At 32.3% G+C, this 25,244-nt stretch overlaps 2 protein-coding genes across 3 annotated transcripts in view; one reads left to right on the forward strand and one right to left on the reverse strand.

Moving 5' to 3' along the window:
* On the forward strand, positions 1 to 25,003 carry LOC126738368 (uncharacterized). The gene is made up of 3 exons (XM_050443672.1): positions 1 to 285; positions 15,742 to 16,274; positions 24,380 to 25,003. Exons 2-3 carry the CDS (start codon positions 15,749 to 15,751, stop codon positions 24,910 to 24,912), a joined length of 1,059 nt encoding a protein of 352 aa, XP_050299629.1. The 5' UTR covers positions 1 to 285; positions 15,742 to 15,748; the 3' UTR covers positions 24,913 to 25,003.
* LOC126738206 (ankyrin repeat and fibronectin type-III domain-containing protein 1) overlaps positions 1 to 25,244 on the reverse strand; it is a 495,291-nt gene that overhangs the window by 268,132 nt on the left and 201,915 nt on the right. The window lies entirely within an intron of this gene.

Genomic DNA, 25,244 nt, shown 5'->3' on the forward strand with positions numbered 1-25,244 from the left:
CAAATTTCTCTCGTGATGTCGGTGGCGGCACACCTGCCCGCCTCTATTCATGCCAAATAATTAAACCTCGTTGTTGCCTTTATCATCGGTTATCATGCTGTTATCAGTGATCTGCCATATTTGTGTTTTGGTTGGAAATGATACATTTTTAGGTGCGACCCAGTTAAGTAATTAATTGTTAATTAGTAGCCGTGTATGCCATTAATTCAGCGACGCGGAAATTTGCAGTTTTTATCCAGGGAAATTGGGAACGACGTCCGGGAATTTGCGGGAGTTTTATGCCAGGTAAACATTAATTGTTACTTTTTAAAAAAATATTTTTTAAATCATTTGTTTATTACTCCGTGATAACGTGTGTGGAGTGCCTGAGTCATGTTTAATGATTTCATCTTCTCGTTACAACGATTTTTTTAATTGATCTATTAATTAAGAGTCAACTATATTCTTTAATAAAATAATTTTTTAATCGCCATTTTTTAGAGCCAGCTGTTTCGCTTGAGCCAGTTTGCCTGTACAGCTATCCGTTTTTTTTTAAATACGAGATTAATTAAGTACAAGATCATTTTCACATAAGTTTTTTATTATGCCAGGACTTAATTTGATTTAAAGAGCTTGGACATTTGAGTGGTGCGTATCTTTCTTTCACTTCAAGTAGTTGACCCTTAGCTTTTTCTTAATTTCACTCAGTTAAGACATTGATTTTAATTTTTTTCAGGTAATCCATGGATTCAATATTTTTTAGCTTTTAGTTATTAAATGATGAACGTTTTTTTATCAAACAGTTAAGCCCTTGAGTCTTTAGGCATTTAGGTGGTTTTTTGTTATTTTTTGATCTTAGCCACATAACCTTTTTTTTAACTTCAGGCAGTTAAAGAATTATTTTATTTTTATTCGAGACAATTGAATCTAAGATTTTTTTCAATTGTAGATAAGCAGAGCAGGCAATTTTATTTCTTAGAGGCAATGTAACGATAAAGTTTCTCTTAATCTAAGTAGTTAAGCAAAAAAGATACCAGTTAAATCAGTTTATTATCGCAGGCTATTATACAGTGCTTCTATTTTAAAACGAACGAGTCTTAATAACTTAATGTATATCTTAATTAACTACCGTAAAACGGGGTTAAATTGATCATTTCGTTTGTAAATTGGCTTGTAACTCTTTTGATAACTGCGTATCGATATTAAAATTAATCATAAATGATTGTGTATGGATGCCGTAAAAGGATTTTGCAATCGTATCTGCTCTCAACTTAAAGTAAAAAAATGCCAAAATAAGGTGTGATCAGTTTCATACCAAAAGGGGAGGTGACTTTGATCAGTGCCATATAATTGTATTCTTCTTGCAATGCCTTAAAATGCATTATGAACAATTTAAGCCCCGCTTAAGTTCATCAATCCGTTTAAAAGTTACAGATAATTCTAGGTTTTGGGGTGAAATTGATCACTTAGTGGGAAATTGATCAGTCATAAAATTCCACTCACTGCTTATTTTTTTAGCTAAAATAAAAAAAAACATTGCAGTTTTTTAATACTTTATTACTTATAAAAAACTTATAAAAGACATTCAAAAAGTAAAGAAACAAATCTTCATTTAATAGATAGAAGCAGTAATGCGTATAGTAAGGATTTACATCTCCTTAATATCTACTGCTTTTTTAAATTGATAAATGATTTGACCTTTGACGCATTCAGCGGCAGGTTCTGGCAAAAGAGCAATTATATCTGCCAACTCTATGGAAAACTCGTCGCCTTCTTGTGGTTTAAAAACAGTTTTTCTTCCATCGACAGATTTTAGTCCCAGAACTTCGAATTCGTTTTCATTGAAATTTTGAACTGTAGCTATGTAACGATAGCTAACACTTTTTCGCATGCCCCCCAACACTTTAACCAATAAAAATGTCCCAATTTTGATCTCACTTTGACTCACTTCCAAATATTTAATTTCTTCGTTTTCCTGCAACTGGATAAATAGATCGTCGGCGGTCATGTCATCGTCGGAATTATCATTTGTTATAGGCTCTTCAACGTCGCTGTCTGAACTGTTGGAATCATTTTGGGCTGTGTCACTTTTCCCTGGCTGAACATCAAGTTTTATTCTCTTCTTATTTCGGCTTGTTGGAGCATTTGAAAATCTCTATTGTTGTAAGTAATTTACCAACACGTTCTGCGCTTGGTCTTGATTAAAATCATCTCTAGGCAGCTTGTCTAATACTCGGTTTGGATTTAAAGGGACTATGCCACTTGCTTCAAAAGAAGAAATAAGATTTCGTTTAATCGCATGAGGTATTTTATCTTTGGATAGTTTACTATCTATTGTCACCAAGGTTTTTTGCAACAAATGTGGGAAATCCTTTTTCTCAATTGATGAATGTGTCGGATATGTATTTTTCCATTCTAGCAAGACTTCTCTCCAAGCCATTTTAAATGGCCTGAAAAACCCTACGTCCAACGGCTGACATAAATGTGTCGCGTTCTTTGGCAGGCATACAAATCCAATGTTATGTTCTTCACAGAGTCTAATAACTTCTTCTGTGAAATGTGAGGCTAAGATATCGCCTATTAAAATTTTTCGCCCTTGCTGTCTTTTGGCATGTAGAAGAAACGCAGACTTAAAGCAGTCATTAAAAGTTTCGGCGTCCATCTATCCATGTGACGTTCGGTTGTATCGTGATCCAGCTGCACAGCATCTATCTATGCAACAGGGTTCTAATTTTGGTCCTTGTTCAGTCCACTGCGCCCACATTTTTTCTGTTCGATAAATTACCTATGGTGCCAAAAGAACTCCTGCTGCAGAACCACACAACATCACTGAGGTTGCAGATTTAGTAAAATTGCACACTCGTTCAGGGTATTTTACTCCACGGGAATATATTAGTTTTTTGTGCCCAGGGTCGTCAAGCAAATAAGTTTCATCATAATTATATACGTTGCACGACGGAATACCATTTAAAGTTGTTTTTAAGGTTTTCAAAATATTCAGTTAATGTTTGCCTGGGAACATCAGCACGAGCCCTTTTAATATTAGCTGCAAGCCTTTGAACCCAATCGGTACCGGGTAAATTGTCCTTAAATTTTGCCACAGAACGACCTTGGGTATCTAGCAGGTTTTTTGCTATATGCCTTAAATCTGTTAAAGTAAGAGGAAACCCCCATTCACCACAAATAGCAACACATTTAAGAATTGATTGCTCTTCATTGGAGCTAAAAACGGTTTGCCCGCCGTTACTTTTAACATTACGCCCATGGTATCTATTATTTAAGGTCCCGTAAGAAAACTTGAACCATTTTGCAGCTTTGCGTAAACTCCACCCTTCATTTATGACCTTTTCTAACGCTTTTTCTATGGACTCTTGACCTTGGACTATGTCTTTATACCTTCGTGCCCCAACTTTTCTCTTACAAACTCTCGGCATTATGTCAATATTCTAATACCAAAAATATTATTATTACTATTAGTTCTATACCCTTAAAATTATATAAGCTTTACAATCTGCTGATCAATTTCACCCCATTCAGTTGATCAATTTGACCCCATCCAATAAATCTTAAAATTTGACGAAATCCGGCAGCGCCGCAAACTTCATTTTGAGGTTACAAAAATACAAGATATTCAGGATACTAAATATATCACGCACATATCCACAATTTGCATGTATTTTTAAATAGCAGTCAAATTTTGGAAGGTTATATTTTTGTCTAAATATTACTTACATGTTTGAGAGCCGCAAACTCCAAAAAAAAACGTTTAACTCACAAAAAACATGCACATGGATCACTAGCTACACCATTTCTGAATACGGGCGACACTTAATAATATGCGCGGGAAATTTAAATGTAAAAATATTTAAATGTAAATGTTTGATATGGTGATCAAAGTCGCCCCGCGAAATCAAATTCACTTCATTTCACGGTAACGTTAATTAAGATATACAAGTTCAAATTTAAAGTTCAAGTTCAAACAACGTTCTGTCAATCACCCCCTTACCTTCAGCTAACTTCATTTTGATATGTCCAATGAGAACCTCTATCCTGTCATACATCATTGGAAGCAGCATTAAGATATCTATTCAACAGAGCCAAAAAAAATTAAATCCATTGACATACCAGCCAATAGTGACCAAAAATGCCTGGGTATAATGGATAATTTATCGACCTCAAATTTTTGTATTTCAAATACATTCTTTTAAAAGGCATACAATCTAACTAAAAAAAACATCCCACTTCGCCAAAAAAATTGATGCAAGTTGAAGAGATTTATCAGTAAAAATGTATTACCATAAACAGTTCATTGAGTCCAAATATTTTTATTAAAATATGCATCTATTATTTGCAGGGATGTGGATTACAAACACTGTACATGAAATGAAATATTGTCAACAAAAACATGCATTATCATTAGGTACAATAGTCTCTTGAAGAGTAGGGTTCCAGCTTAACTAACAAATCCTTAATTGCAGCCTTCCAACTGATTTATACATGCATAATTTGTGAAGATTTTTCTATTAGTGAAAGTTTATGAAGGGGATACTTAAAGTTTAATGTCCTTGTGTTATAATTATGCTCCGTTTTTGACTAAAAAAGATGTTTGTTTTTAAAAAGAAACATTAAACATTCAAATATATACAGGGTGTTCCGTTGATCATGTTACAAACTTCTAGGGCAGATAGAAAACGTCAAAAGAAAAACAAAAGTTCATATAAACATGGATCCGGAAAAGCTGCTACCTCCTCGCGGAGCTAGAGCTCTTTGAAAATAACCTTTAAAAACTAGTTTTTTTTTTAATAGCTCCGGAACTACTTTAGCTACCGCAACCAATTTTTGGAGGTAAATAATTGTTAGTACGTTTATTCTTTTGAACCTACTAAATAAAAAAATTATTTACCAGGGGCATCAGAATCAGGAGGGTATTTGGTAAATTTAGGCCCATTTTTTTAAGACTTTAATTTCTGCCCGTTTGGGCATTAGATTATGATGTTCCTATGCCTTTTACATAAAAAAGGTGCTCTTAGTAAAAGTCGGTAAATGGTAAATATCACCGTTTTTGTGGAAATTGACAAAAAGCAAGTTATGAGATACAAAAATGAATTACCTATTATTATTAGTAAACAATTTAAAAAAAATCTGGCGTAAATAAAAAATAAATGTTTAAAAAAAGTTAAGGTAGCCACTTTATTAAATTGGTACTCAAATTAATTAACTGTCACTTTAATTACCTTGAGGCATAAAATGTTTAAATGATTTTAAGTGTAATAAAAAACCAACAAATTTTAGAAACGTAAACAAATTTTATTAAAGATTGGTATCACAAAAATAAACTTAAAATATTAATTGCTCAAAATGCCGGCCGCCACGATCGATACATTTATTGTACCTACGCACCATATTATATATTATTATTATATATAAGGTTTGGATTACTTCAGCAGCTGCGGAAATTCTGGCCACCAGGGGTCGTATTTTTGAAACCATTCGACTTTGATTCCCATACGAAATTAGAGGATTTCGCACGAAAAATCAATATTCGTATTTTTGACCGCTTCGTATGCGAACTTTTTCGCATACGGTGTGTCGAATGGGTATATACCATTCGAATTTCAAAGTTCGTGTGCGATTCTGCCACTCGTCTTGTTTTGATTTTAAACTAGCTTTGTTTTTTTTTAATTTGTGAGTTGGTTAAGTATTTTCGTAGTGTTTTTTTGTTGTTTATTGAAAAAAAAATAACAATAATCAAATGGCAAGATTAAACAATCTTGTGCAAAGAAACGTCGTCGATGCACTGGAAGAGACTAAAACTCTGGCAGATAGAAGGAATAAGATGTACTCTTTATTTCTTGACTGATTTGAAATGTATGCAGATGCTCAATTTAATAAATTATATAGATTAAGCAAGCCTATTACGATAGAATGATTAAGCTTATTACGATGATGTGCTCTTTATGTGCTCCAGAGACTGTGTAATCTGTCCGCTAGTTTCATCCACAAGGCTTGTGCAGTTTTAGCCGAAAAATTTTGGGTGAATTTGCCCGACTTTAATTCCGGGTGTCCTTCCATAAATGAAATTAGTTCTTTCTTTCGCTCGCTCGACACAAAACCGCAATATTTTTTATTTTTTTAATTCATTAAAAAAAAGTCAATTCGCAAAAACCCAAGAAACGCCATGAAAAAACTCAAAATTCCCTGATGTTTTTAAACTTAAATTTTAGGTTGGGTTAAAAAATCTTTATCGTCTTCATCCCGGTTGACACGGCATCCAATAGCACTCGACTTTGCTACGTTGCCACTACATTTCATGTTCGCATGCGAATGAAATTTCGAATGCTGTTCAAAAATGCACTTTTTAATTCGTGTGCGAATTTTGCCGCTCGACTTTGTGCGCATTCGAAGATTCTCGCATGGTTTCGAAAATACGGCCCCAGGTCTTCTTCTGACTCGACTGGAGTTTCATATACAAGACTTTTCATATACCCCCAAAGAAAAAAATATAAGGGTGTCAAATCTGGTGAGCGCGCTGGCAGGTGACAGGGCCTCCGGGGCCAATCCAGCGCCTTCCAAAATTTTCATTTATAAACTCGCGGACAATAAGTGAAAAATAAGCTGGCGCTCCATCGTATTGTAGCCATAAGTTCTGTCGTATATTTAGGGGCAGATCATCTAATAGTTCTGGCAGTACATTTCTTAAACAAATTAAATAAATATTTCCCGTTAAACGAGGAGGCAACATAATTGGACCAAGTAAGCATTCTCCAACAATGCCGGCCCACATATTGACCGAAAACTTATGTTGATAGCTCCTAAAATGAATACCATAAGGGTTTTCCTCACTCCACACATGATTATTCTTAGAATTAAAAATGCCTTCTTTTGTAAATAAAGCCTCGTCAGTAAAAAGGACATATTTTGGAAATTGAGGTTCTTCTGTACACCGGTCAAGAAACCACTGGCAAAAATTCACGCGGGGCATAAAATCATTGGGTCTTAATGATTGTACCTTTTGCAGGTGGTAGGGCCGAAGAAGCTGTTCATTAACAACGTTCTATACCCTAACATGATTTACATGCATCGCATCTCGAGTACTTACTGATCGGTTATCTTCAAATCGCTGAAGCACTTCTTCCTCAAAATCCGGGATTCGGATGTTCCTTTGTGCGCCATTATCTTGGCGTTTTATTTTAACGGAGCCAGTCTCCCTGAGCCGTTGATTGACCCTTTCAAAAAGTGTGTAAGCTGGGATTCGCCTTTCGGGAAACCGCTCTTCATATAGTCGAGAAGCCCCTCTACCTCTAAATTACATCGAACTTCCCCATAAATTAAAAGGATATCGGCGTATTCAGCAAAAGTGTAATCTTCCATTAATTAACCGTAATTAAAAGGGAATTAATATCATGTAAAAAATACTGACAGTGACAAATTTAAAAAATATTGATAGTGGCAATGAATTAGCATTATTATTATTATTAAAATAATTAATTCAGGTGCTGTATCTTAGTTTGGTTTTAGTTAATTTCCACAAAAACGGTGATATTTACCGACTTTTACTAAGAGCACCTTTTTTATGTAAAAAGCATAGGAACATCATAATCTAATGCCCAAACGGGCAGAAATTAAAGTCTTAAAGAAATGGGCCTAAATTTACCAAATATCCCCCTGCATCTGAAGCCCCTGGTAAATATTTTTTTTATTTAGTAGGTTCAAAAGAATAAACGTACTAACAATAATTTACCTCCCAAAATTGGTTGCGGTAGCTAAAATAGTTCCGGAGCTAAAAAAAAAAACTAGTTTTTAAAGGTTATTTTCAAAGAGCTCTAGCTCCCTGAGGAAGCTTTTTCGGACCCATGTTTATATGAACTTTTGTTTTTGTTTTGACGTTTTCTATCTGCCCTAGAAGTTTGTAACATGATCAACGGAACACCCTGTATAAGGCATATACGGTTATAATACCCACATCTCCAAAGACTCACCTACAACTTTGAAAAAAACCCATTTTTTTTATAATTCTTATCTGTCTTTTTTGGACAACAAAAATATTTTGTAACATGCCATCTTTTCCCCAAAAAATTATACTATAGTTAACAATAGATTCAAAGTTAGCGAAGTACAGAATTCTTAAGGATTTTTCATTCATGTTTTCATTTTCAACTATTCTAATACCATAACAAATAGAATTTAACTTTTTTATTAGCTGGTTTATATGGCATTACCAGTTAAGGTGTTCATTGATATATAAACCTAACATCTTGGCATTTTCGTTTATATTTAAATCATTATTGCCAAATTCTATTTGCAAAGGCTTTTGTATATTACATTGTTTTTTTCGAAACATTATAATACTTGTTATTCTTTGTTTAAAATTAACCTATTTGTATTAAACCTATTAAACCAGTATATGATCATGGCAAAGAATTCTTCTGTTTTATTTAATAATTCTTTTAATGATTTACCAGTAATAATAATACTAGTGTCATCAGCATATTTACCAATCTTCTGGCTAGGTGAATTTATTAGAAGATCAAGATCATTAATAAATATTATGAAAAATACCAGACCGAGTATGCTGCCTTGTACAATTCCATAATCATTAAATATTCAGTATAACCTGTTTTCCCATCCTTTGATATTTTTACTATTTGTTTTCTGTTATTAATGAAGAACCAAAACCAATCTATTACACTACCCCTTATGCCATATTTCTCCAATTTCCTTATTAATAGGTCCCTATTTAATCGTACGCTTTGGTTAGATCTAAAACCTTTTCAAGAGCAACTTCATCAATCTCCAAATGTTTTACAATATTTTTAATGAATGCAAATATAGCAGTTTGTGTCGATTTTCCTTTTAAGAAACCATGTTGATTTTCACTAAACAGGTTATTGGAAGTAAAGAAATTAATCAGTCTTGTGCTCATAGCGGCTTCGAAAATATTTGAAAAACACGGTAATAGGCTTATGGCCTGTAATTATTAAAATTATTAGAATCCCCTTTTTAAAGCACGGATTTATTTGGGCAATTATAAATTTTTCGAAAATATTCCATATTTAAAAGAGTTGTTAATGACATAGCATAGGGCATTATTGATTTCAGGAGTTGCTATTTTAATAATACTTGTAGGGATTTCATCTATCTGGATTGGCAGGCGTGGTGCAATTGAATGGCCCGCACGGTCATCAGACTTAGCACCACTAGATTTTTTTCTTTTTAATTGTCGCATTCGCCTATAGCTCATGTGACAAATTTCTTATTCATAAAAAAGGACTATTTTACACATATGTTACATAGATAACTATTTTCTAGGCAGTTAAATAATAATACTATTTTATTATTTAAAGCAAATAAGGAAAGTCTACAATTCAACTTACTGGAATAAGAAAAAATAAATACTTTAACTGCCTAAAATGACAAAAACAATTTAATTTATTGTTGCCTGAAATATTAAAATTGTATATAACCTAAAGAAAATAACAATGGCGCAACTGCTTGATAAAACTTGATAAACCCTAATGAAACATTTTGTTTAACTCTAAATAGTTTATACATACGTGAAAGAATGAAATATGACTATCAACACCATTATCATTTTTTTTATTCCAAATAGGCATTCCTGTTTTTATTTTATCTTATTTTAGGCAGTTAAGGTATTGATTTTCGTTTATTTCAGGCAGTCAATCAAATATCATTTAGTTCTAAGAAGTTGAGACAAGAATATTCTTTTCCCAAGAAACTAAATGATTATACAATACGAGTATTATTATTTCAGGAAGTTGAAGAATAAATCTAGTTATTTTTTTCATTTGGATAGTTAAAGAATTGATGTTTTTTTTATTCCAGGCAGTTGATTATTAGATTTAAAAAAAATTTAGACAATTAATTTTTTTCCAGGCACTTATGTTTTTATTTTGCTTTATTTCACAGCTAATTAATTCAATTATTCATTTATTTTAATTTTAGGTAATTTAAGTTACATACTAAAAACTTTAAAAGATTTTTACCATAGGACTATTAATTACAGGTAGATCAGGCAATTAATTTTTTTCCATATTTTATTACAATTTCTTTTAAAAGAAGTTCAAGTGGTAGAGACATGATAATATTTTTGTTCAAGGCGTCTCCGTTGTATATATTTTTTTAATTTTATGTAGTTAAGTCATGAATAGATTTAAATAGTAATGAAATAAACTCTAAGTCACAGGCCTCAAATTTATTAAATTAAAGTTAGAGGATTACACGTGTTTCGCCCATACTAGGCACCATCAGATCCACTTGTGTATTCACTGAGAAAAAGAACGAAAAAAGAAGCAGAGAACGACACTACATAATACAAGTCAAGGGTAGAAATTAAGTTAAAATTGGTAAAATCGGGCGGAGTCTAGTAGAGTTTATTTCATTACTATTTAATGTAAGCCGGTCTCTTTGAGAAAAGGACTATTTCTTGGAATATGAATAAGTTTTATCAATCAGTCGAGTCATTGATATTTTTTTAGGCAGTCAATCAATCAAATATCTTTTATTTCCAGGTAGTTGAGCAGAAAGATTGAAAATTATAAGAAAAAAAAGTCAAAAGACAAAAAGACAAAATAAAAATACGAATGCACGCAAAAAATTGGGTGCAGGCTGATAACAAAATTTTGTTTAATTCTAAGTAGTTGATACCTGAAATAATAAAAAATGGCACCATCATAATTTTTTTTATTCCAAGTATTTTTTAAAGAAATAATGTAGAATTAAGTTAAGTTAAAAACATGTGTCTTGTTCGAGGCAATTGAGTTGAAGCATTTTTTTTGTTCAGTCAGTTGATCAAATATCTTCTAACTCGGAGTAGTTGAGATATTACTGATTTTTTTAAAGTAGTTAATTAGTTATAGAGTTATATGATTCCAGGCAGTTGAACTATAGATTTTGTTAAATTTTAAAAAGTTTAAGCAATAATTTTTTTTAGGCAGTTTTCAACAAATTCTAGTTAGGTTATTTATTTTCTTTGATCGAATTTATTTTAAATGTGTGTAATTGAAACATGAAATGATGAGACATAACAATGCATCAATTCCGTTATGAATTTTTTGTATATATATGAATATCATAAATATTTTAAAACAATCAGTTTGGACATTGTTTCTATAGGTATATTTATTGTTTCTATAGTATATTTATATGTCGTTTTTAGTTATTTTCTTCAATTTTAGAGTTGTTCCTCTTTTCTTTTTAATGTAATTCAATTTTTTTTTGCAAAAAGTTTGAAGATGGGTTGGGTCTACTATATAACACAAACAATTTTTTTTACTTTAACAAAAAAATATATTTTTTTGGGGTTTTTTAGAGTTTTATTTCGAAATAATACGCTTTTTTTAGAAAATAGAACTGTGTTGGTTAATAATAATGGGTTATTATCGTGTTTTTTTTTACAATATTATTATTATTTCTTAAGAAGTTTATTTACTTACAAATATTTTAATTAAACAACGAGAAATGGAAATAAACTTTTATTGATCTTCATAACTTTAATACTACCTTAAAAAACAATTTTTTAGTTTTACAGCTTACATTCTTAAGCTTAATTAGGAAATAAAATGCTTTAACTTTAATATAGGTTTAGACTTAACTAGGAAAACAATTACCTAAATTAACTATTAAACAAACAAAATAAGACCAAGTTATTATTCTAAAAATTCCAAGCTAAAATTAAAACAAAGAGTTATAAAAGACTGAATAATATTTTGGAATATATCCGTTTTCTAACAGGAATTTAAGGTCCTTTGTTTATTTTCATTTAAAGGAAGTTTAGAAGAATATGCTTTGACTAATGTAGGCACTTTTAGGACATCACAGTCTGTTTCTATCCTTCTAGAGGATTTTCGGGTATTAACAAGTTTAGTTTCTCTTACAATCACTTGCTCAAAGTCCACATCAGAAAAAGATGTTTTGTAAAAATATTTAAATGGATGTGCCTTTTCGACTTTAACTACACGAAGACTATTTATAAAAACCTGTTCTTTCTTAGAATTAACTGTGAAATTACTTCCAAAATCAGTCATTAGTTGCTTTACATTGTAAAAGTCATCATGTGTAAGCTCCTTGACGTGGTATGGAGTTCCTTTTTTTTGGCCATTCTGATCATAGTAACAAATTGATCAGATACAAAGATCGGACCTGATTTTAAAGAGCGTGTAACCTAAAGTAAATCAAAGTTTTGTATAAACATAATTAAACGTAAAACAAGGCAGCCTAGAGTTTACCTGCTTTTCAATGGTCGAGTTGACTGAATCTCCAGGATTTTGAGTATGGCCGACCACAAGATATTTATGGGTAATGCTTTTTATTTCGAAGTTCATTACGGCATACATAAAAACTACAATCAAAAATCTAAAATGAAAAAAAATATATTCAAATAAAAATTCACATGTTCACAATATTTATAAATTGTTTACCTATTTTTTTGTTGAGCTCCGCAGTTATCACTGTACAATACTATTTCCAATTCTTCTGAGTCACATCTTATAGATTTTTCTTGTAGGTATGACAGCATACACGATCCTACTTCTGTCGCCCCTTTTCCTCCCTCACCTTCATGCCAGACATAACAATTTGTTGCATCATTGGACATCTCAGCTATTGTAAAGTTTATGGTATTTAATTTTGACTTATAGTAAAAAACCGAAACTTGTCCCTTGAGAATTTAAAGTAATGCTTGCATATCAAAGCAAGCTATGGAATAAATGTCATTTATTTTTGCCTTATCTATATCCAATTCATTTCGACTAAGAGCTTTTTTATTTTGATGTTCTTCATACTCTTTGTTTATTTTTTCCTTTTCTTTTTCATTTGCATTTTGATATACGTAACATAAATTACATTGGTCTTTTCGCGATACAAAAAATGAGATATTAAATTCCCTGTTAAATATATCGGAGTACATGTGATGAGGTGTACATGATGTACAGTTTGCAAAAGACTTGTTTTCATTTTTACATAATCTCTGTGCAAATCTGCAATTGATTTACCTCCGTCGATAAATTCTTTGCTGGTTTGCGCTCTGAGGTAGTGGCTTTCAACACGTGGTATTGAGTTAATATGCATTCTAACACCTTCTTTTGTCAACCTTAGAATGATTACGGTGTTTGCCTCTAGCATCAGGTTCTACAGTTCCATAGGATGTTCTTTTTTTTTGAGCAGTATCAATCATTCTATCGTTAATATCCAAAGTCCACTTAAAAAATTTCTTGCAAACTCTCATTTTGCTTTTGTCAATGGTAAAATAATACGCGTAATTAAAACTTCTTTTAACAGTCTCTTTTCTATATTTTGGTTGAATTTTATCCGAATGGCGAATAATAAACTCTCGTTTTCCATTTATATCGTTTATACTATAAAATTCATTAAATAATATCAGTCGCTGATCTGCTGTTATTTTTTTGCTGCATTCATATTTGCATGTTTCCCCACACTGAGACTTAACAGTTTTTGCAGAAATAAGTTTTTTTTGTTTGCCTGTTGAAACATATTCTTTTAAAGCATTTCTTAACCGTTTTGTTTTTTTTTGTATCCATTCGCTTTCATTTTGAAATCTCTTTCGCGTCAGTACCTTTTCTTTAACTTCATTTCCTGTAATTTGTACTTCCTCAACTACAGCACTAGAAGAAGATAACGGAGAAAAAGTTGAGGACTCGGATGAGGATGATAAGCTAGAACTATCACTGCTATCAGCTTCATAGTTGCGATCTTTTACGCTGTCATCGTCATCAACAGATAAATCTAATTCTGTGTGCTCTTCAAAGTTCATTGAATTTTGATGGTTACTTTTAAAGTCTATCGTATTAACCGAGGTGTTAATCGCATTGTAAGCATATTCACAGAAAATATTATTTTCATTGACCCAGTCACCATAAGATAGATTATTCAGCACATGTTAATTCAGCAAATGTTAAGATCGAATTCAATTTCATTTTCTTTATTACTGTAGGTCTCAATGTTAAATGGTTCAATTGATATTAGTGATTCCAAGGCTTGACTATCGCTTTTCGAATTATTACAAAAATCGCTAGTATTTTTTACCAATAAGTCACTCTCTAAATTGACATTTTCAAGTTGTGAATAGTTTTTACCCACTGAATTTTGAACAAAAATATTAGGATCAAAATCATTATCTACTTCATCATTATTATCTGTCTGATTATTTATTGGTTTCAATACAGCGCTAAGCATTTTTTTAGTTCTATTGCTAATGCTTAGACTGTTGCTAGAATCCATTTTAAAAGTACCTGAAACAATAAAGATTAAACATTTATTTTAATTATTAATTAAAACAAAAAAAGGAAAAAACAATTTTTTTTAACCACATTATCTAGAAAAGGTCATAAAAAAATGTCTTTGATTTAACAGTAAATAAGTTAAATTAAAAAAGTATAATTATAAATTTCATAGATTAAGTGTAAACACAATAAAAATATGCAAATAGATTTCCTTCAAGCTTTATAAAAAATGTAAAATTACGCATAAAATAGTTTTTTTTTAAATCTTTTCTTTTGTAGGCCAAAGTCAAGTTTTATTATTTATTATCTGTTATAAGAAGCCTTTAATAAAAAAAAATTATCAAATTTTAATGTATCAAAAATATAAAATAAAAATTATACATACCAATTAAACTTTCTTCCTGTCAAAACTGTCGTCTTTCAAAAAAATGCACTATACTGCTAATAATCTGTGAGTACTATTATAATTTTTTCCGTACAAAACTGGAATATTTCAAATGATTCATTTTTGGACTAACAATTTTAATACATACATAGCCCAAATTTCCGTTCAAAAGTGTAATATCTCGAAATAATACTCTTTTTAACGGAAAAGGAGTGATAATTTTATGGGTTATTTGAAAATAATGCGCTTTTGTATTAAAATCGCTTGCAAATTCAGTGAATCTTTTGAGATAATACACTTTTATTCGGAAACAACATACCCGCCACGTGTTAATTAAAAAATGATACTGTCTTACACGGAAATTCTGACGGTATGGCCTCGGGCTATTTTATGTCTTTCGCGCCCCTGGTGACCGAATTTTAAAATATCAATGTTGCGGTTTTGCTGGATAATAGAACAGGTATTTTTCTTCTTATTTCCGTAAAAAAACGAAATTTGAAAAATTTTGAAATAATACAATTTTGTTTGGGATGTGCGATATCTCAATTTTATGTTTATTTTCTTTAGTTTATTTTTTTAACTCTATGTAGTTAAGACATGAAATGAATGACATGTTGACAATATTTTTTAGGCACCACAGATATATTTTTTTAAATCCCAAGTAAGCTATGAATAAATTGTGTTAATAATTAATTAGAGTTAAGCCATATATTGTCTTTAATTTTAAATAGTTAAGGCAGTCATTTTAATTTTTAAGCATCAAATAATTAAGCCTTTACTACTTAGTTTTAGGACTGCAGAAGACCATTAAAGTCTTTTCATATTCTCTTTTTTGGTGTCACCACTATACACCAAATTTTAAAACTCGGCACCGAAATCAAATAAAAACCGTGCAGTATTACCACTTACGGTCAATTTATATTTCATTCCTATACTTCATGCACCAACAGCAACAATAACAAAGAAGAAAGTCCTTAATCGAAAAGTTTCTTATACTGGAGAAATACGCAACCAATTTCATCAAAATTCGACGTAACATAAACTTTCAAGTCGAGTTATTCAAATAGTAAAGAAAACAAACTGTAACTTTAAAGTTCAATGGTAATTTTTTATTTTCAGGATCAAAATGGGAACAGTCGGTTCTAAATCGCCCCTAGAAAGACGAAACACGGTGGCGAGAAGGTCACAAAGACGCACCCTGCACAATTTAAAGCCGAAAGTGGAAACCTTACATAAGAATATTAAAAAATTCAAAGGAACGAGCGAGGATGTCAATTATGTGGCCCTACAGAACGAAATTGAATATTTCAAAAACGACTTGGTAAGGCGCGCCAAAGATCTACAACCCCAAGTGAGAAACTTATATGAGAACGTTTATAAAAGAACATGCGAAGCTGAAGAAGCTTTAAAGAACAAATTGGCCGAAAACAAAGAGAAACAAGAGAAAAAAGATTCCAAACAAAAGGACGATGGTGCCACTAGTATCGTAAGCAATTCTGAAGTACTTTCAGACGTTAATAATGAGATTGACACTGTTGTGGATGTACATACTGAAGGAAACCAAGAAGCACAAGAAGAAGAACCACCAGCAGAAAATAATCATTTTAAGAAAGTTGTTGAGCTGAATATTATTAAATTCGCATCAGAAGAAGGTAAGTGAAACATTGCAGTTAAACTACTCAAAACGAAATAAAGACCACTTTTGTAATTAATTCTTTTGCATACTTACTTTTATTCCTAAAAACTATCAAAACAATAACATAACAACAAAGCAATAACTTCAACAAAAAAATTACAATTAGTAATTTAAAAAAAAATCTACTAAGAAAAACAACAAAAATATATTTCTTGATAATAATTAAAACAAAAAAAGTTATAAATTATTCTAAAAAAAATATTACTAATAATGTAAATACTAGTAGCGTCCTCGAGCTCATATGACCTCTACACACCGACGCGACGGGGCATAAATTCAATTAAATTTTGCCCTTCTGATACTATGCCACTCTTCCTGAACTATGTTTTCAAGTTGGTCCAAATTTTGATAGGGGAAACTGGCGATTCCTTATTCTTCTTTTAAGGTGATCTTAAAGATGTTCAATAGAATTAAGGTTGGGAGAATATGCTGGCCACTCCAAAATTTTTACCATCCAATACCACCCTCAATATTTTGGTCTTGAAGGAACTCGGTTATTAGCCTGGCAATGTAGGGTCTTGCACTGTCTGGCTGTAAAATGAAATCTGGACTTTCTTCGTGGGCAAAAGGCAATATGTAAGGTTGTATAATGTCGTCTAAATATTGGCAAGCGTTTACATGGCCCCCACGCAACACATGTAAATTAGTTCGTCCGGTTAAAGAAATACCGCTCCATAATAGAGCCACCTCCAAAATGAACGGTTACCCTTACATTTTGATCCAGATATCATTCACCTCTTTGTCTCCAAGCTTTCACACGTGCATCATTGTGGCTTAGTCTAAAATCTTTTTTTTTTTTTTTTTTTTTTTTTTTTTTATTCATTAAACGGGAAACCCCCATTACAAAAAAAAATAAATTATAAAATACAGTTATGTCAATAATTAATAATCCTTACTTAAACTATTAAGAGTTAAAGTACTTAACTAAAAAAAAGACTCCAAAGTAAATAAACAAAAAAAAATATCTTTGTATTAACTAATAGATTAGGAACATAAATTCTCACTTGGTTTACCCATCAAACAATATATTAATTAAAAATATTAATTGAACAATACTAAGTATTCAAAATTTTCATTAAACTACCCTTAAAAGACCCATATGAATTGCTAAAAACATCTAGCCTCTCCTCCCCATTCAAAAAATCTAGAGATCTCTCCAAAAAAGAGTTTTTACCATAATTGGTTCTATGGAACCCAATATGAAATAAATTATTTTGTCTAAGTGTTCTCTGAGGAATAGAAAATTTAACCTGGGAAAGTAAATCCGGACAGGATGTAATACCATTCAACAACTTACAGATAAAACAGATGTCAAACATTGTTCTTCTTTTATCCAAAGACAAAACTTTAACATAATTCAATATTTGGGAATAATCATGATTAGCAATAAGATCTAAATTAAACATGTAGTTATAATATCTTGAAAATTTGTTTTGCACAGTCTCCAGTAATGACTTATAGACATTATACTGGGGAGTTCAGATAATTGAGCCATACTCAAGCTGTGATCGTACCAATCCCACATATACAGATTTGACAGCCTGCAATGATAACCCCTCACAATTTCTAAGCGTAAAACCAAACATTCTATTAGCTTTTACTACTATTTGGTCTATATGATTGCAGAAGTTTAATTTCGTTTCAAGCAGTATTCCTTAATCCTTAGCAACATCCTTTAATTGAAGTTTCTGGCCGTTAATTGTGTAAAATGATGGTATCCTACTTTTTTTCCTATGAAATGAAATTTGGAAGCATTTATTAATATTCAAATGCAACAAATTATTTCGGCACCACAGAGAAAGGCTATTAAGATCTTTCTGTAAGAGGCTGATATCAAGTTCATTCATAATAACCAAGAAAAGTTTGAGGTCATCAGCAAACTTTAAAAATTCACAATACTCCAAGACATCCCTAAGGTCATTAACAAACAAACTAAATAGTAAAGGAGAGAAGTGTCCGCCTTGTGGCACTCCAGAACAAACCTCAATCACCTTAGATATAAAATTACCAAGTTTAATCACTTGCTTTCTATCACTAAGAAAGCTAAGCAACCATTCTAGCAATCTATCAGAAAAACCTATATTTCTCAATTTTTCAATTAATAACAAATGATTTACCTTGTCAAACGCCTTGGAGAAGTCTGTATATACAGCATCAATTTGATACCCCCTCTCCAAGGCATCTGACAACTTGTTGTGGTATATGAGTAAATTTGTAAGAGTGGACCGACCACCTCTAAAACCATGCTGTTCCTCAACAATAATTTCTCTGCATTGCCAATTTAAATGGGCAAACATAAGGCTGTCAAAAATTTTGGGGATGGATGACACTATGGACACACTACGATAATTTCTGACATCATCCCTCGACCCTGATTTAAAAATAGGAGAAATATAACCTTCTTTCCATATGTCTGGAAATGTTCCAGACATAAGAGACAAGTTAAAAAGTTTACATAGTGGCTGTGATAGTGCATATCGACAGTTTTTTAAAAGAATATTGGGGATTCCATCTGGACCAATCATTAACTTATTAGGCAAAGCCCCCAGCTTATCAAACACCTCAGCCAGACTTATGACAGGACAGTCAATATTAATTTGGCTAAAAGACTTTTCAGGTGGGGTTGTGTTTGCATTTGAATAGACTGCAGAAAAGTGAGTAGCGAATAAATCAACAATCTGCTGACCATCAGTTGCAACACTATTATCTAAAAACATTTCCCTTGGTACAATGTTAGATGCTCTTTTCTTATTAACGAACTTCCAAAAATTTTTCGGATTACTAGTCAAGTTCTCATTCAAAGTAGCAAGATAATTTCTGTAGCACTCTTGACATAACCTTTTACACTGAGCTCTCAGAACGGTAAATTCATAATAATCTCTTTCATCATGGGATAGTTGGTATTTTTTATGCTTACTTTTTTTGAGAAATACCAATCTTCTTAATTCGGTAGAAAAATATGGAGGAAAGCTAGATGTCTTATTTTTTTTTGAGGCACAAAACATTATATACCAAAATTTAAAATGTTATAGAACTCTGACACCATAATGTTAATATCTCTATTATTAAAAATAGTATCCCAATTTATAGAAAAAAGATAATCATTTAAACCTTGATAGTTCCCATTTTTAAAATCAAAATAAAATTCCTCAACTCTAAGTGAATCCAACATTACATTGTTGTCTACTCTAAAATTACAGGTATAAGAAATATGATGAATTGAGTCACAAAAAAGTGGATTTGAAGATTTAAAACATTTCATGGCGCTATCGTTGGTAAACAGAAGATCCAGGAACACCTCCCTGCTATTTGGCATATCAATCATTTGGTACATATTAAAAAAACCATATATTTGTGCTAGAAACACGGCTGGTGAATTTGTTGGACAGTCCACTTGGACCCCATTATGAGCATTTGACCAATGTACCCCTGGCAAATTGAAGTCACCAATCATGTAAAATTTAGTGCTAGGACACATAGAACAGATTTCTTCAATTGTGATGCAGTGATCACTATAGATATCATCAGAGGACCCTGGGGGAATATATACACCGCCAACTATAAAACTTGATCCTGAACATTTACATAACAAAAACAGCTGTTCAAAGTGAGATTCTGTCTTTTTAATGATTGAAGCTTGTATGTGATTTTTTACCAGTATTAGCACTTCACCACCTCTACTCTTTGATGTAATCTGCACATTTCTATCAGCACGAAATATACTGTAATTACAGCAACTAAGTTCTTCCGAAAAAATGTCCTCATTCAACCAACTCTCCATAATAACAATAATATCATAACTTGAACAATCCAACATTAAGTTCAACTCAGCAATTTTGGTACGAAGCCCTCCCACATTCTGGTAATACATTTGTAATGGGGTATTGGCTAGTTTTTTCTCGTGTTACGTGTGTTATCTCTCAGGCTGTCTTTCCTTACAACCTTGGGACATCCATTAATGTACCTAATAATGTAAATATTATTTTTTTCGGCATTCCTCTCTTGCAGCTCAGTTTTTACCTTCCTAAACTGGTCTCTTTGCATCATCGTCTGATCTAGATTAATGCTGTACTTAGTCCCCGACAATTTTTTCTTAACTAAATTTTTTCTTAATACCTCTTTAACAAAAGCCTGTTCAGTACAGGCCACTTTTAATGGCCTGACAGACTCATGCTGTCTTTTTAGTGCCAATTCTAAGAACTTTTTCAACTTTATGCTTTCTTGTCATCTTCGATTCTATCAGTTAAATCGGTTCGATTAGACTCATTTGCACCATAAATTAATAAATTTCTAGATCTAGTTGATCTTTCCTGTATCTCGTTGAATAACTGCTCGGTAACCAACTCAGCAGATTCATGCTTACACTCTGATTTTGTACTGATTCCAGCTCCCTTTTTATAACTTCAATTTCTTTCTTTAGCTCTCCCACTTGCCTTAAAAGGGCTGGGGCGCTTTTAAATGCTTCTCTGCATGGTTTACAGAAATACATCATAGTTCGTTTCTGAATGACAACAGCCCTTAGCTCTGATGCATTTAACCCAGTGCACCCTTCCGTGCTGTGCATAACTATGTGGCAGCTGTCACAAACCACTATTTTAGATCCGTCTGGTATGGATTTATTGCAAGTGTTGCATAAATTGACCACGTTTTCGCCTTCCTAACCACAGTTTCACAAAACTCCAAAAATACTTATAGATCCTATACACTAGTACTTGTGCTGAAGCAGGATACAAAATACTACTGATTACATACTTTTTTAGTTAAAGTTTGATTAAAAAACTCCCAAAAATAATGGGGCAAAATTTTTGTAAACACAAGGTTCAGACATAACCTCTAACTCCCTTAATCGTCTTATAAATCCTTTTTTATGAGAACACCAATGGTTTTTTGCCAATCCCATGATAGTTTGTAGCATATGATTGCTTCCTTATATAGACCCGCGCGTTCTAAAATCATCCTTGCTTCCATGTTTTTCTTGTTGTAAGATAGTTCACTAGCATAAAGTTTTGATATTAACTGGAAATGTTTGTTTGTGATATGCAATCTATCATAAGCTGGCCGGGCTGTTGTGCTTCCTGATGTAATCTTCTATGACTTTAGCTGGAACAAGATTTTTCACAAGGTATTTGGTGGTTGTTTCTGGATTATCACCCTTCATAGACATTTTGGTTCTCAACAATATCTCATATTATTTGCTCTCATTTGTTAAACTACTAATTTCATCTTTATATTGAAAAGGGTCCTCGGCACACTGGCTATATATGAATTCTAAGAAACTGACATCAAATAAACTGGCCGCAACTCCAATGACTTCCTTCTGGTCTTTTTGTAGTAGTATTATTTTCAGCCCGGTTTCATATGTCTTGTAATATAATGGTCCTAACCTATAAATTTGACTCAAAGTGGACAGGGCTCCCTTTAAACTAAAATGTTTTATCTGCATTTTGATGTTGCCAGGCATAAACTTTACAAGATTTGTCATTACTCACTGCATTATTACACTTTTAAAGACCAATTCTTTGGCTAAACGAGCACTACTTTCTGTATATCATAAAGCACTTTGGGAGACTTGTCTGGTTTCCAAAAATGGTAAGTACTCTCTAAGCAATTATATTTTTTAAATTCTGACACAATAGTGTTTAGATTTAAGCATCTATTAGCAGCTCCAATGAAATCTTTGTTCTTAACATGTTCAAGGAACCAATATTTGGGTAAATCAATAAGCAAATTCCAGTCAAGTTTCCTGAAAATTGCCTCTTGGCATAAGCAGTACTACAAACTGCTTTTCATTTATGCCAACAATCTTTACTCCAGGCTCTACATTCCTTGAGAAACATGTCTCCAGGGTAAAACAATTAAAATTTTTTACTGCATATGTTAATTGTACGCAATACAATTTGTAATCATTGCTTTTTGTTTTTACCAGAAGTAAATAATTTTCAGTCATATATATAGAATTTATATTGAGCAAAGTAATGGTATCATTAATCAAAAGTTCTTCTTTATTACTTAAATAAAATTTATATTTAATGCCATTAACCATCTCTTTAAATGTTGATATAGAATTCTTTTCAATTATCTCATCTAGCTGGCCAATATCATCATTTGAATTATCAAAAGGAATATCACTGACTAGATCCACATACCTCATGTGAACTATACTACCATCAGATAATACAAAACCATATACGTGCATTAAAGGAAAATACAATATTTGATTAACTGTTTTTGAAAAATTGATGACAACACTGGATTTCGGTGATGGCACAAGTTCTTCATGAAAATTTGTTAAATTTACTTTCCGTCCATTTATTACTGCCGCTAACTGATTGAAAGCACCATATACATCAAACAAATATTTATATGACGAAAAATTATTTGTAGTCAGTACATATAATTCATATTCATTCTCAGTGTCTTTTCCCCAATCGAATTTTAGCAAAACATCATCTTTTAAGGAATTAATTTAATTGCTGTTTGAGGTACCACAAATCATTTGCATAATAATAAATATTTATTTGAGAATGTGACTTTGTTGCACTGTGAAGGGCTAAAAGGGCTTTATCTGGGTGGTATTTTAGTTTTTTGATGTCACCCTCTATATCTGGGGCATCAGACTCAAACCTAATAAGACAATTCTTTTCTGAAATGACTAGGTTAGAAACATCTCCATTTAAGCTGCAAGTAGCAATGGAATTTCCCATGGGTTTAAATGCGACTGGAGCTAAAAGATTTAGATGGTGGTCAGAGCAGTACAAGGCGTTACACTCATTATTAAACACCTTCAGTAGCCTTCGGTTATCATACCAATAATTGACAAGAAACATCTCTCCGTTTTGCGCCATGACATTACAGGCATTTCATAGGCCTGTGGGATTTCAGTGACAGTCTTTTCAACTTTTTTAATGCCCTTGAATGGGTACTGTAGGCCCCTCATCCGACATGGGAAGTAGATGGCACAGGTGAGTCCAGTAAACTACTATGGCTTAAATGGAACTTATACTTATTTTCACGATGAGAAAAAGTACATGAATATGAGTAAATCTTTCCATTCTCGGTAATGAGAATTAAATGGGTCCCAAGTGGATCGAATGATTTTGGACTTTAAGTCAGTTTTATGCACTGAAAAAAAGCTGTAGCGAAAATCATATGCAATCAAGAAAAAATCGGTTGTAATCTGCAGCACGTTTTGGAACTTTGCGTAGCTAAGGTGAATAAGTGAATAATGTTCTCGTGAATCGGGACTTCTGGGGACAACTCTAATGTATCTAACTGCATACATGGAAGTCGTAGTATTTCAATTTGATTGGATATAGAAACACACACACTGAATCATTGAGATAGCAGGACTCTGCCGGGTTCTCCCCCATAGGGATTCATGGCTGACCGAGGTGGAAGACATTAACAGCAGGCTCTCCATGACGTAATTTATGTTTAGGCGCTTAAATGGTTAACTAAGTCATTTGTTTAACATTGAATTCGGTTAATTTTTTACAAAAAAAAACCGAGAAATGTTGAGAAATTGAGAGATTACGATATTCACGAGATGTTGTTGCCCTTTCTCTTTGCGGATAAGGTCTTCTTGTCACTGGGCCAAAATCTTAATCTTAATATTAATGAATGACTTATTTGAAGCCTTCGAGCAATACTTCTAATGGAAAAACCTTCTTGATGTGAAACAACTGCCCGCATTACTTCCACTTGATTTAAATATCTTCTTTAAATAAGTCTTTCCAATACATCAACATTCATTTTAAATAAAAAAAAGTTGCAAATAAAAACAAAGTGAAACTGTTTCGCTCGAGGCAAATGTCAAATTACCAACGAATACATTTCTTAAAGATTGTGTTTTTTCAAACAAAAGGAATTTATCTGCTAAATGTATTTAAAAAAAAGAATGTTTACATATGAAATAGTTGTCTGTCTATTTTATAAATAATAGCAAACATTTACCAAGCTTATTTAAAAATTAATAAAACTACGAGTGTTTTTAATTGGGGTCCTTTTATCGTTTTCACTAGTTTATAATTAAAATAAATATATTTTTTTAATTTCTTCCAGATGTATCCAAATCCCCCAAAGAAGTCCGAGTCATATCACCGATGGAAAAACGCAAGTCCATCCTTAAAGTAGGAGTCCCAGTGATGCCAAACGTTATAATGAATGAGCTGGCAGCTCAAACAAATCGAATTGCTCACCAACAAATAGCACCTCAGCAAAAAACCCTTCAAGACGTCCTGGATCGAATCAATGTCATTGTCGAATGTCTGCGTCAAATCGAACTCGAAATTAACGAGTTTATCGGCAAAAAAGGCGGCAAACAATATAATAAAATCAAAGATGGTTTGAATAAATATCTCGCGGAAGTAACTGGATTAAGTCCCGTAGATGATTACGTTATTGATCAGATAAACGTTTGTAAAAATTACATTTCTAGCTGTTTAAGCTTTTTGGAGGAACGTGCCACTGGTGACGTGAGGCCCGAGAGTTTCACGAGTGACGACGAGGTGTTTCATAACAATCACGAGCCAGCGATGGTGAGGGTGGAGGAAAACTTTCGCATGCAAAGGCTACTGAAAAATACGGCCGTGTAGTTCGGCTTCCATTAAAAATTGCATTTTTTTAAATTCTTTGCCAGTTTTCATAATACCTTTCAAAAAATGTAAATATACGTTTGCAGTAAGATCCAAGTATACTTTTATATGAATATTTGTTAATAATATTTAGCGTTTATTTTCTATACATTTTCCATAAACTTTTGATCGCACCCGATACATAAACTTGATAACAAGCAATAATTACTATCATTGGAAGCCCGGTTTAGCAGTATAAACTGTAAGAATGCTGCATACTAATTGCCGACGATTGTTCGATGATTAAAGGAATTAAATGGCGTTTAAAGGCATCATCAAGGAAAGTAGCATTT

Source organism: Anthonomus grandis, chromosome 1 (assembly GCF_022605725.1).
Source record: "Anthonomus grandis grandis chromosome 1, icAntGran1.3, whole genome shotgun sequence".
Taxonomy (NCBI): domain Eukaryota; kingdom Metazoa; phylum Arthropoda; class Insecta; order Coleoptera; family Curculionidae; genus Anthonomus; species Anthonomus grandis.

Bases quoted from the DNA above. Each gene is read 5' to 3' on its own strand.
- LOC126738368 (XM_050443672.1), top strand. From the start codon at position 15,749: ATGGGAACAGTCGGTTCTAAATCGCCCCTAGAAAGACGAAACACGGTG. The intron at 16,275-24,379 runs GTAAGTGAAACA...AATTTCTTCCAG, and splicing joins TAAATTCGCATCAGAAGAAG to ATGTATCCAAATCCCCCAAA.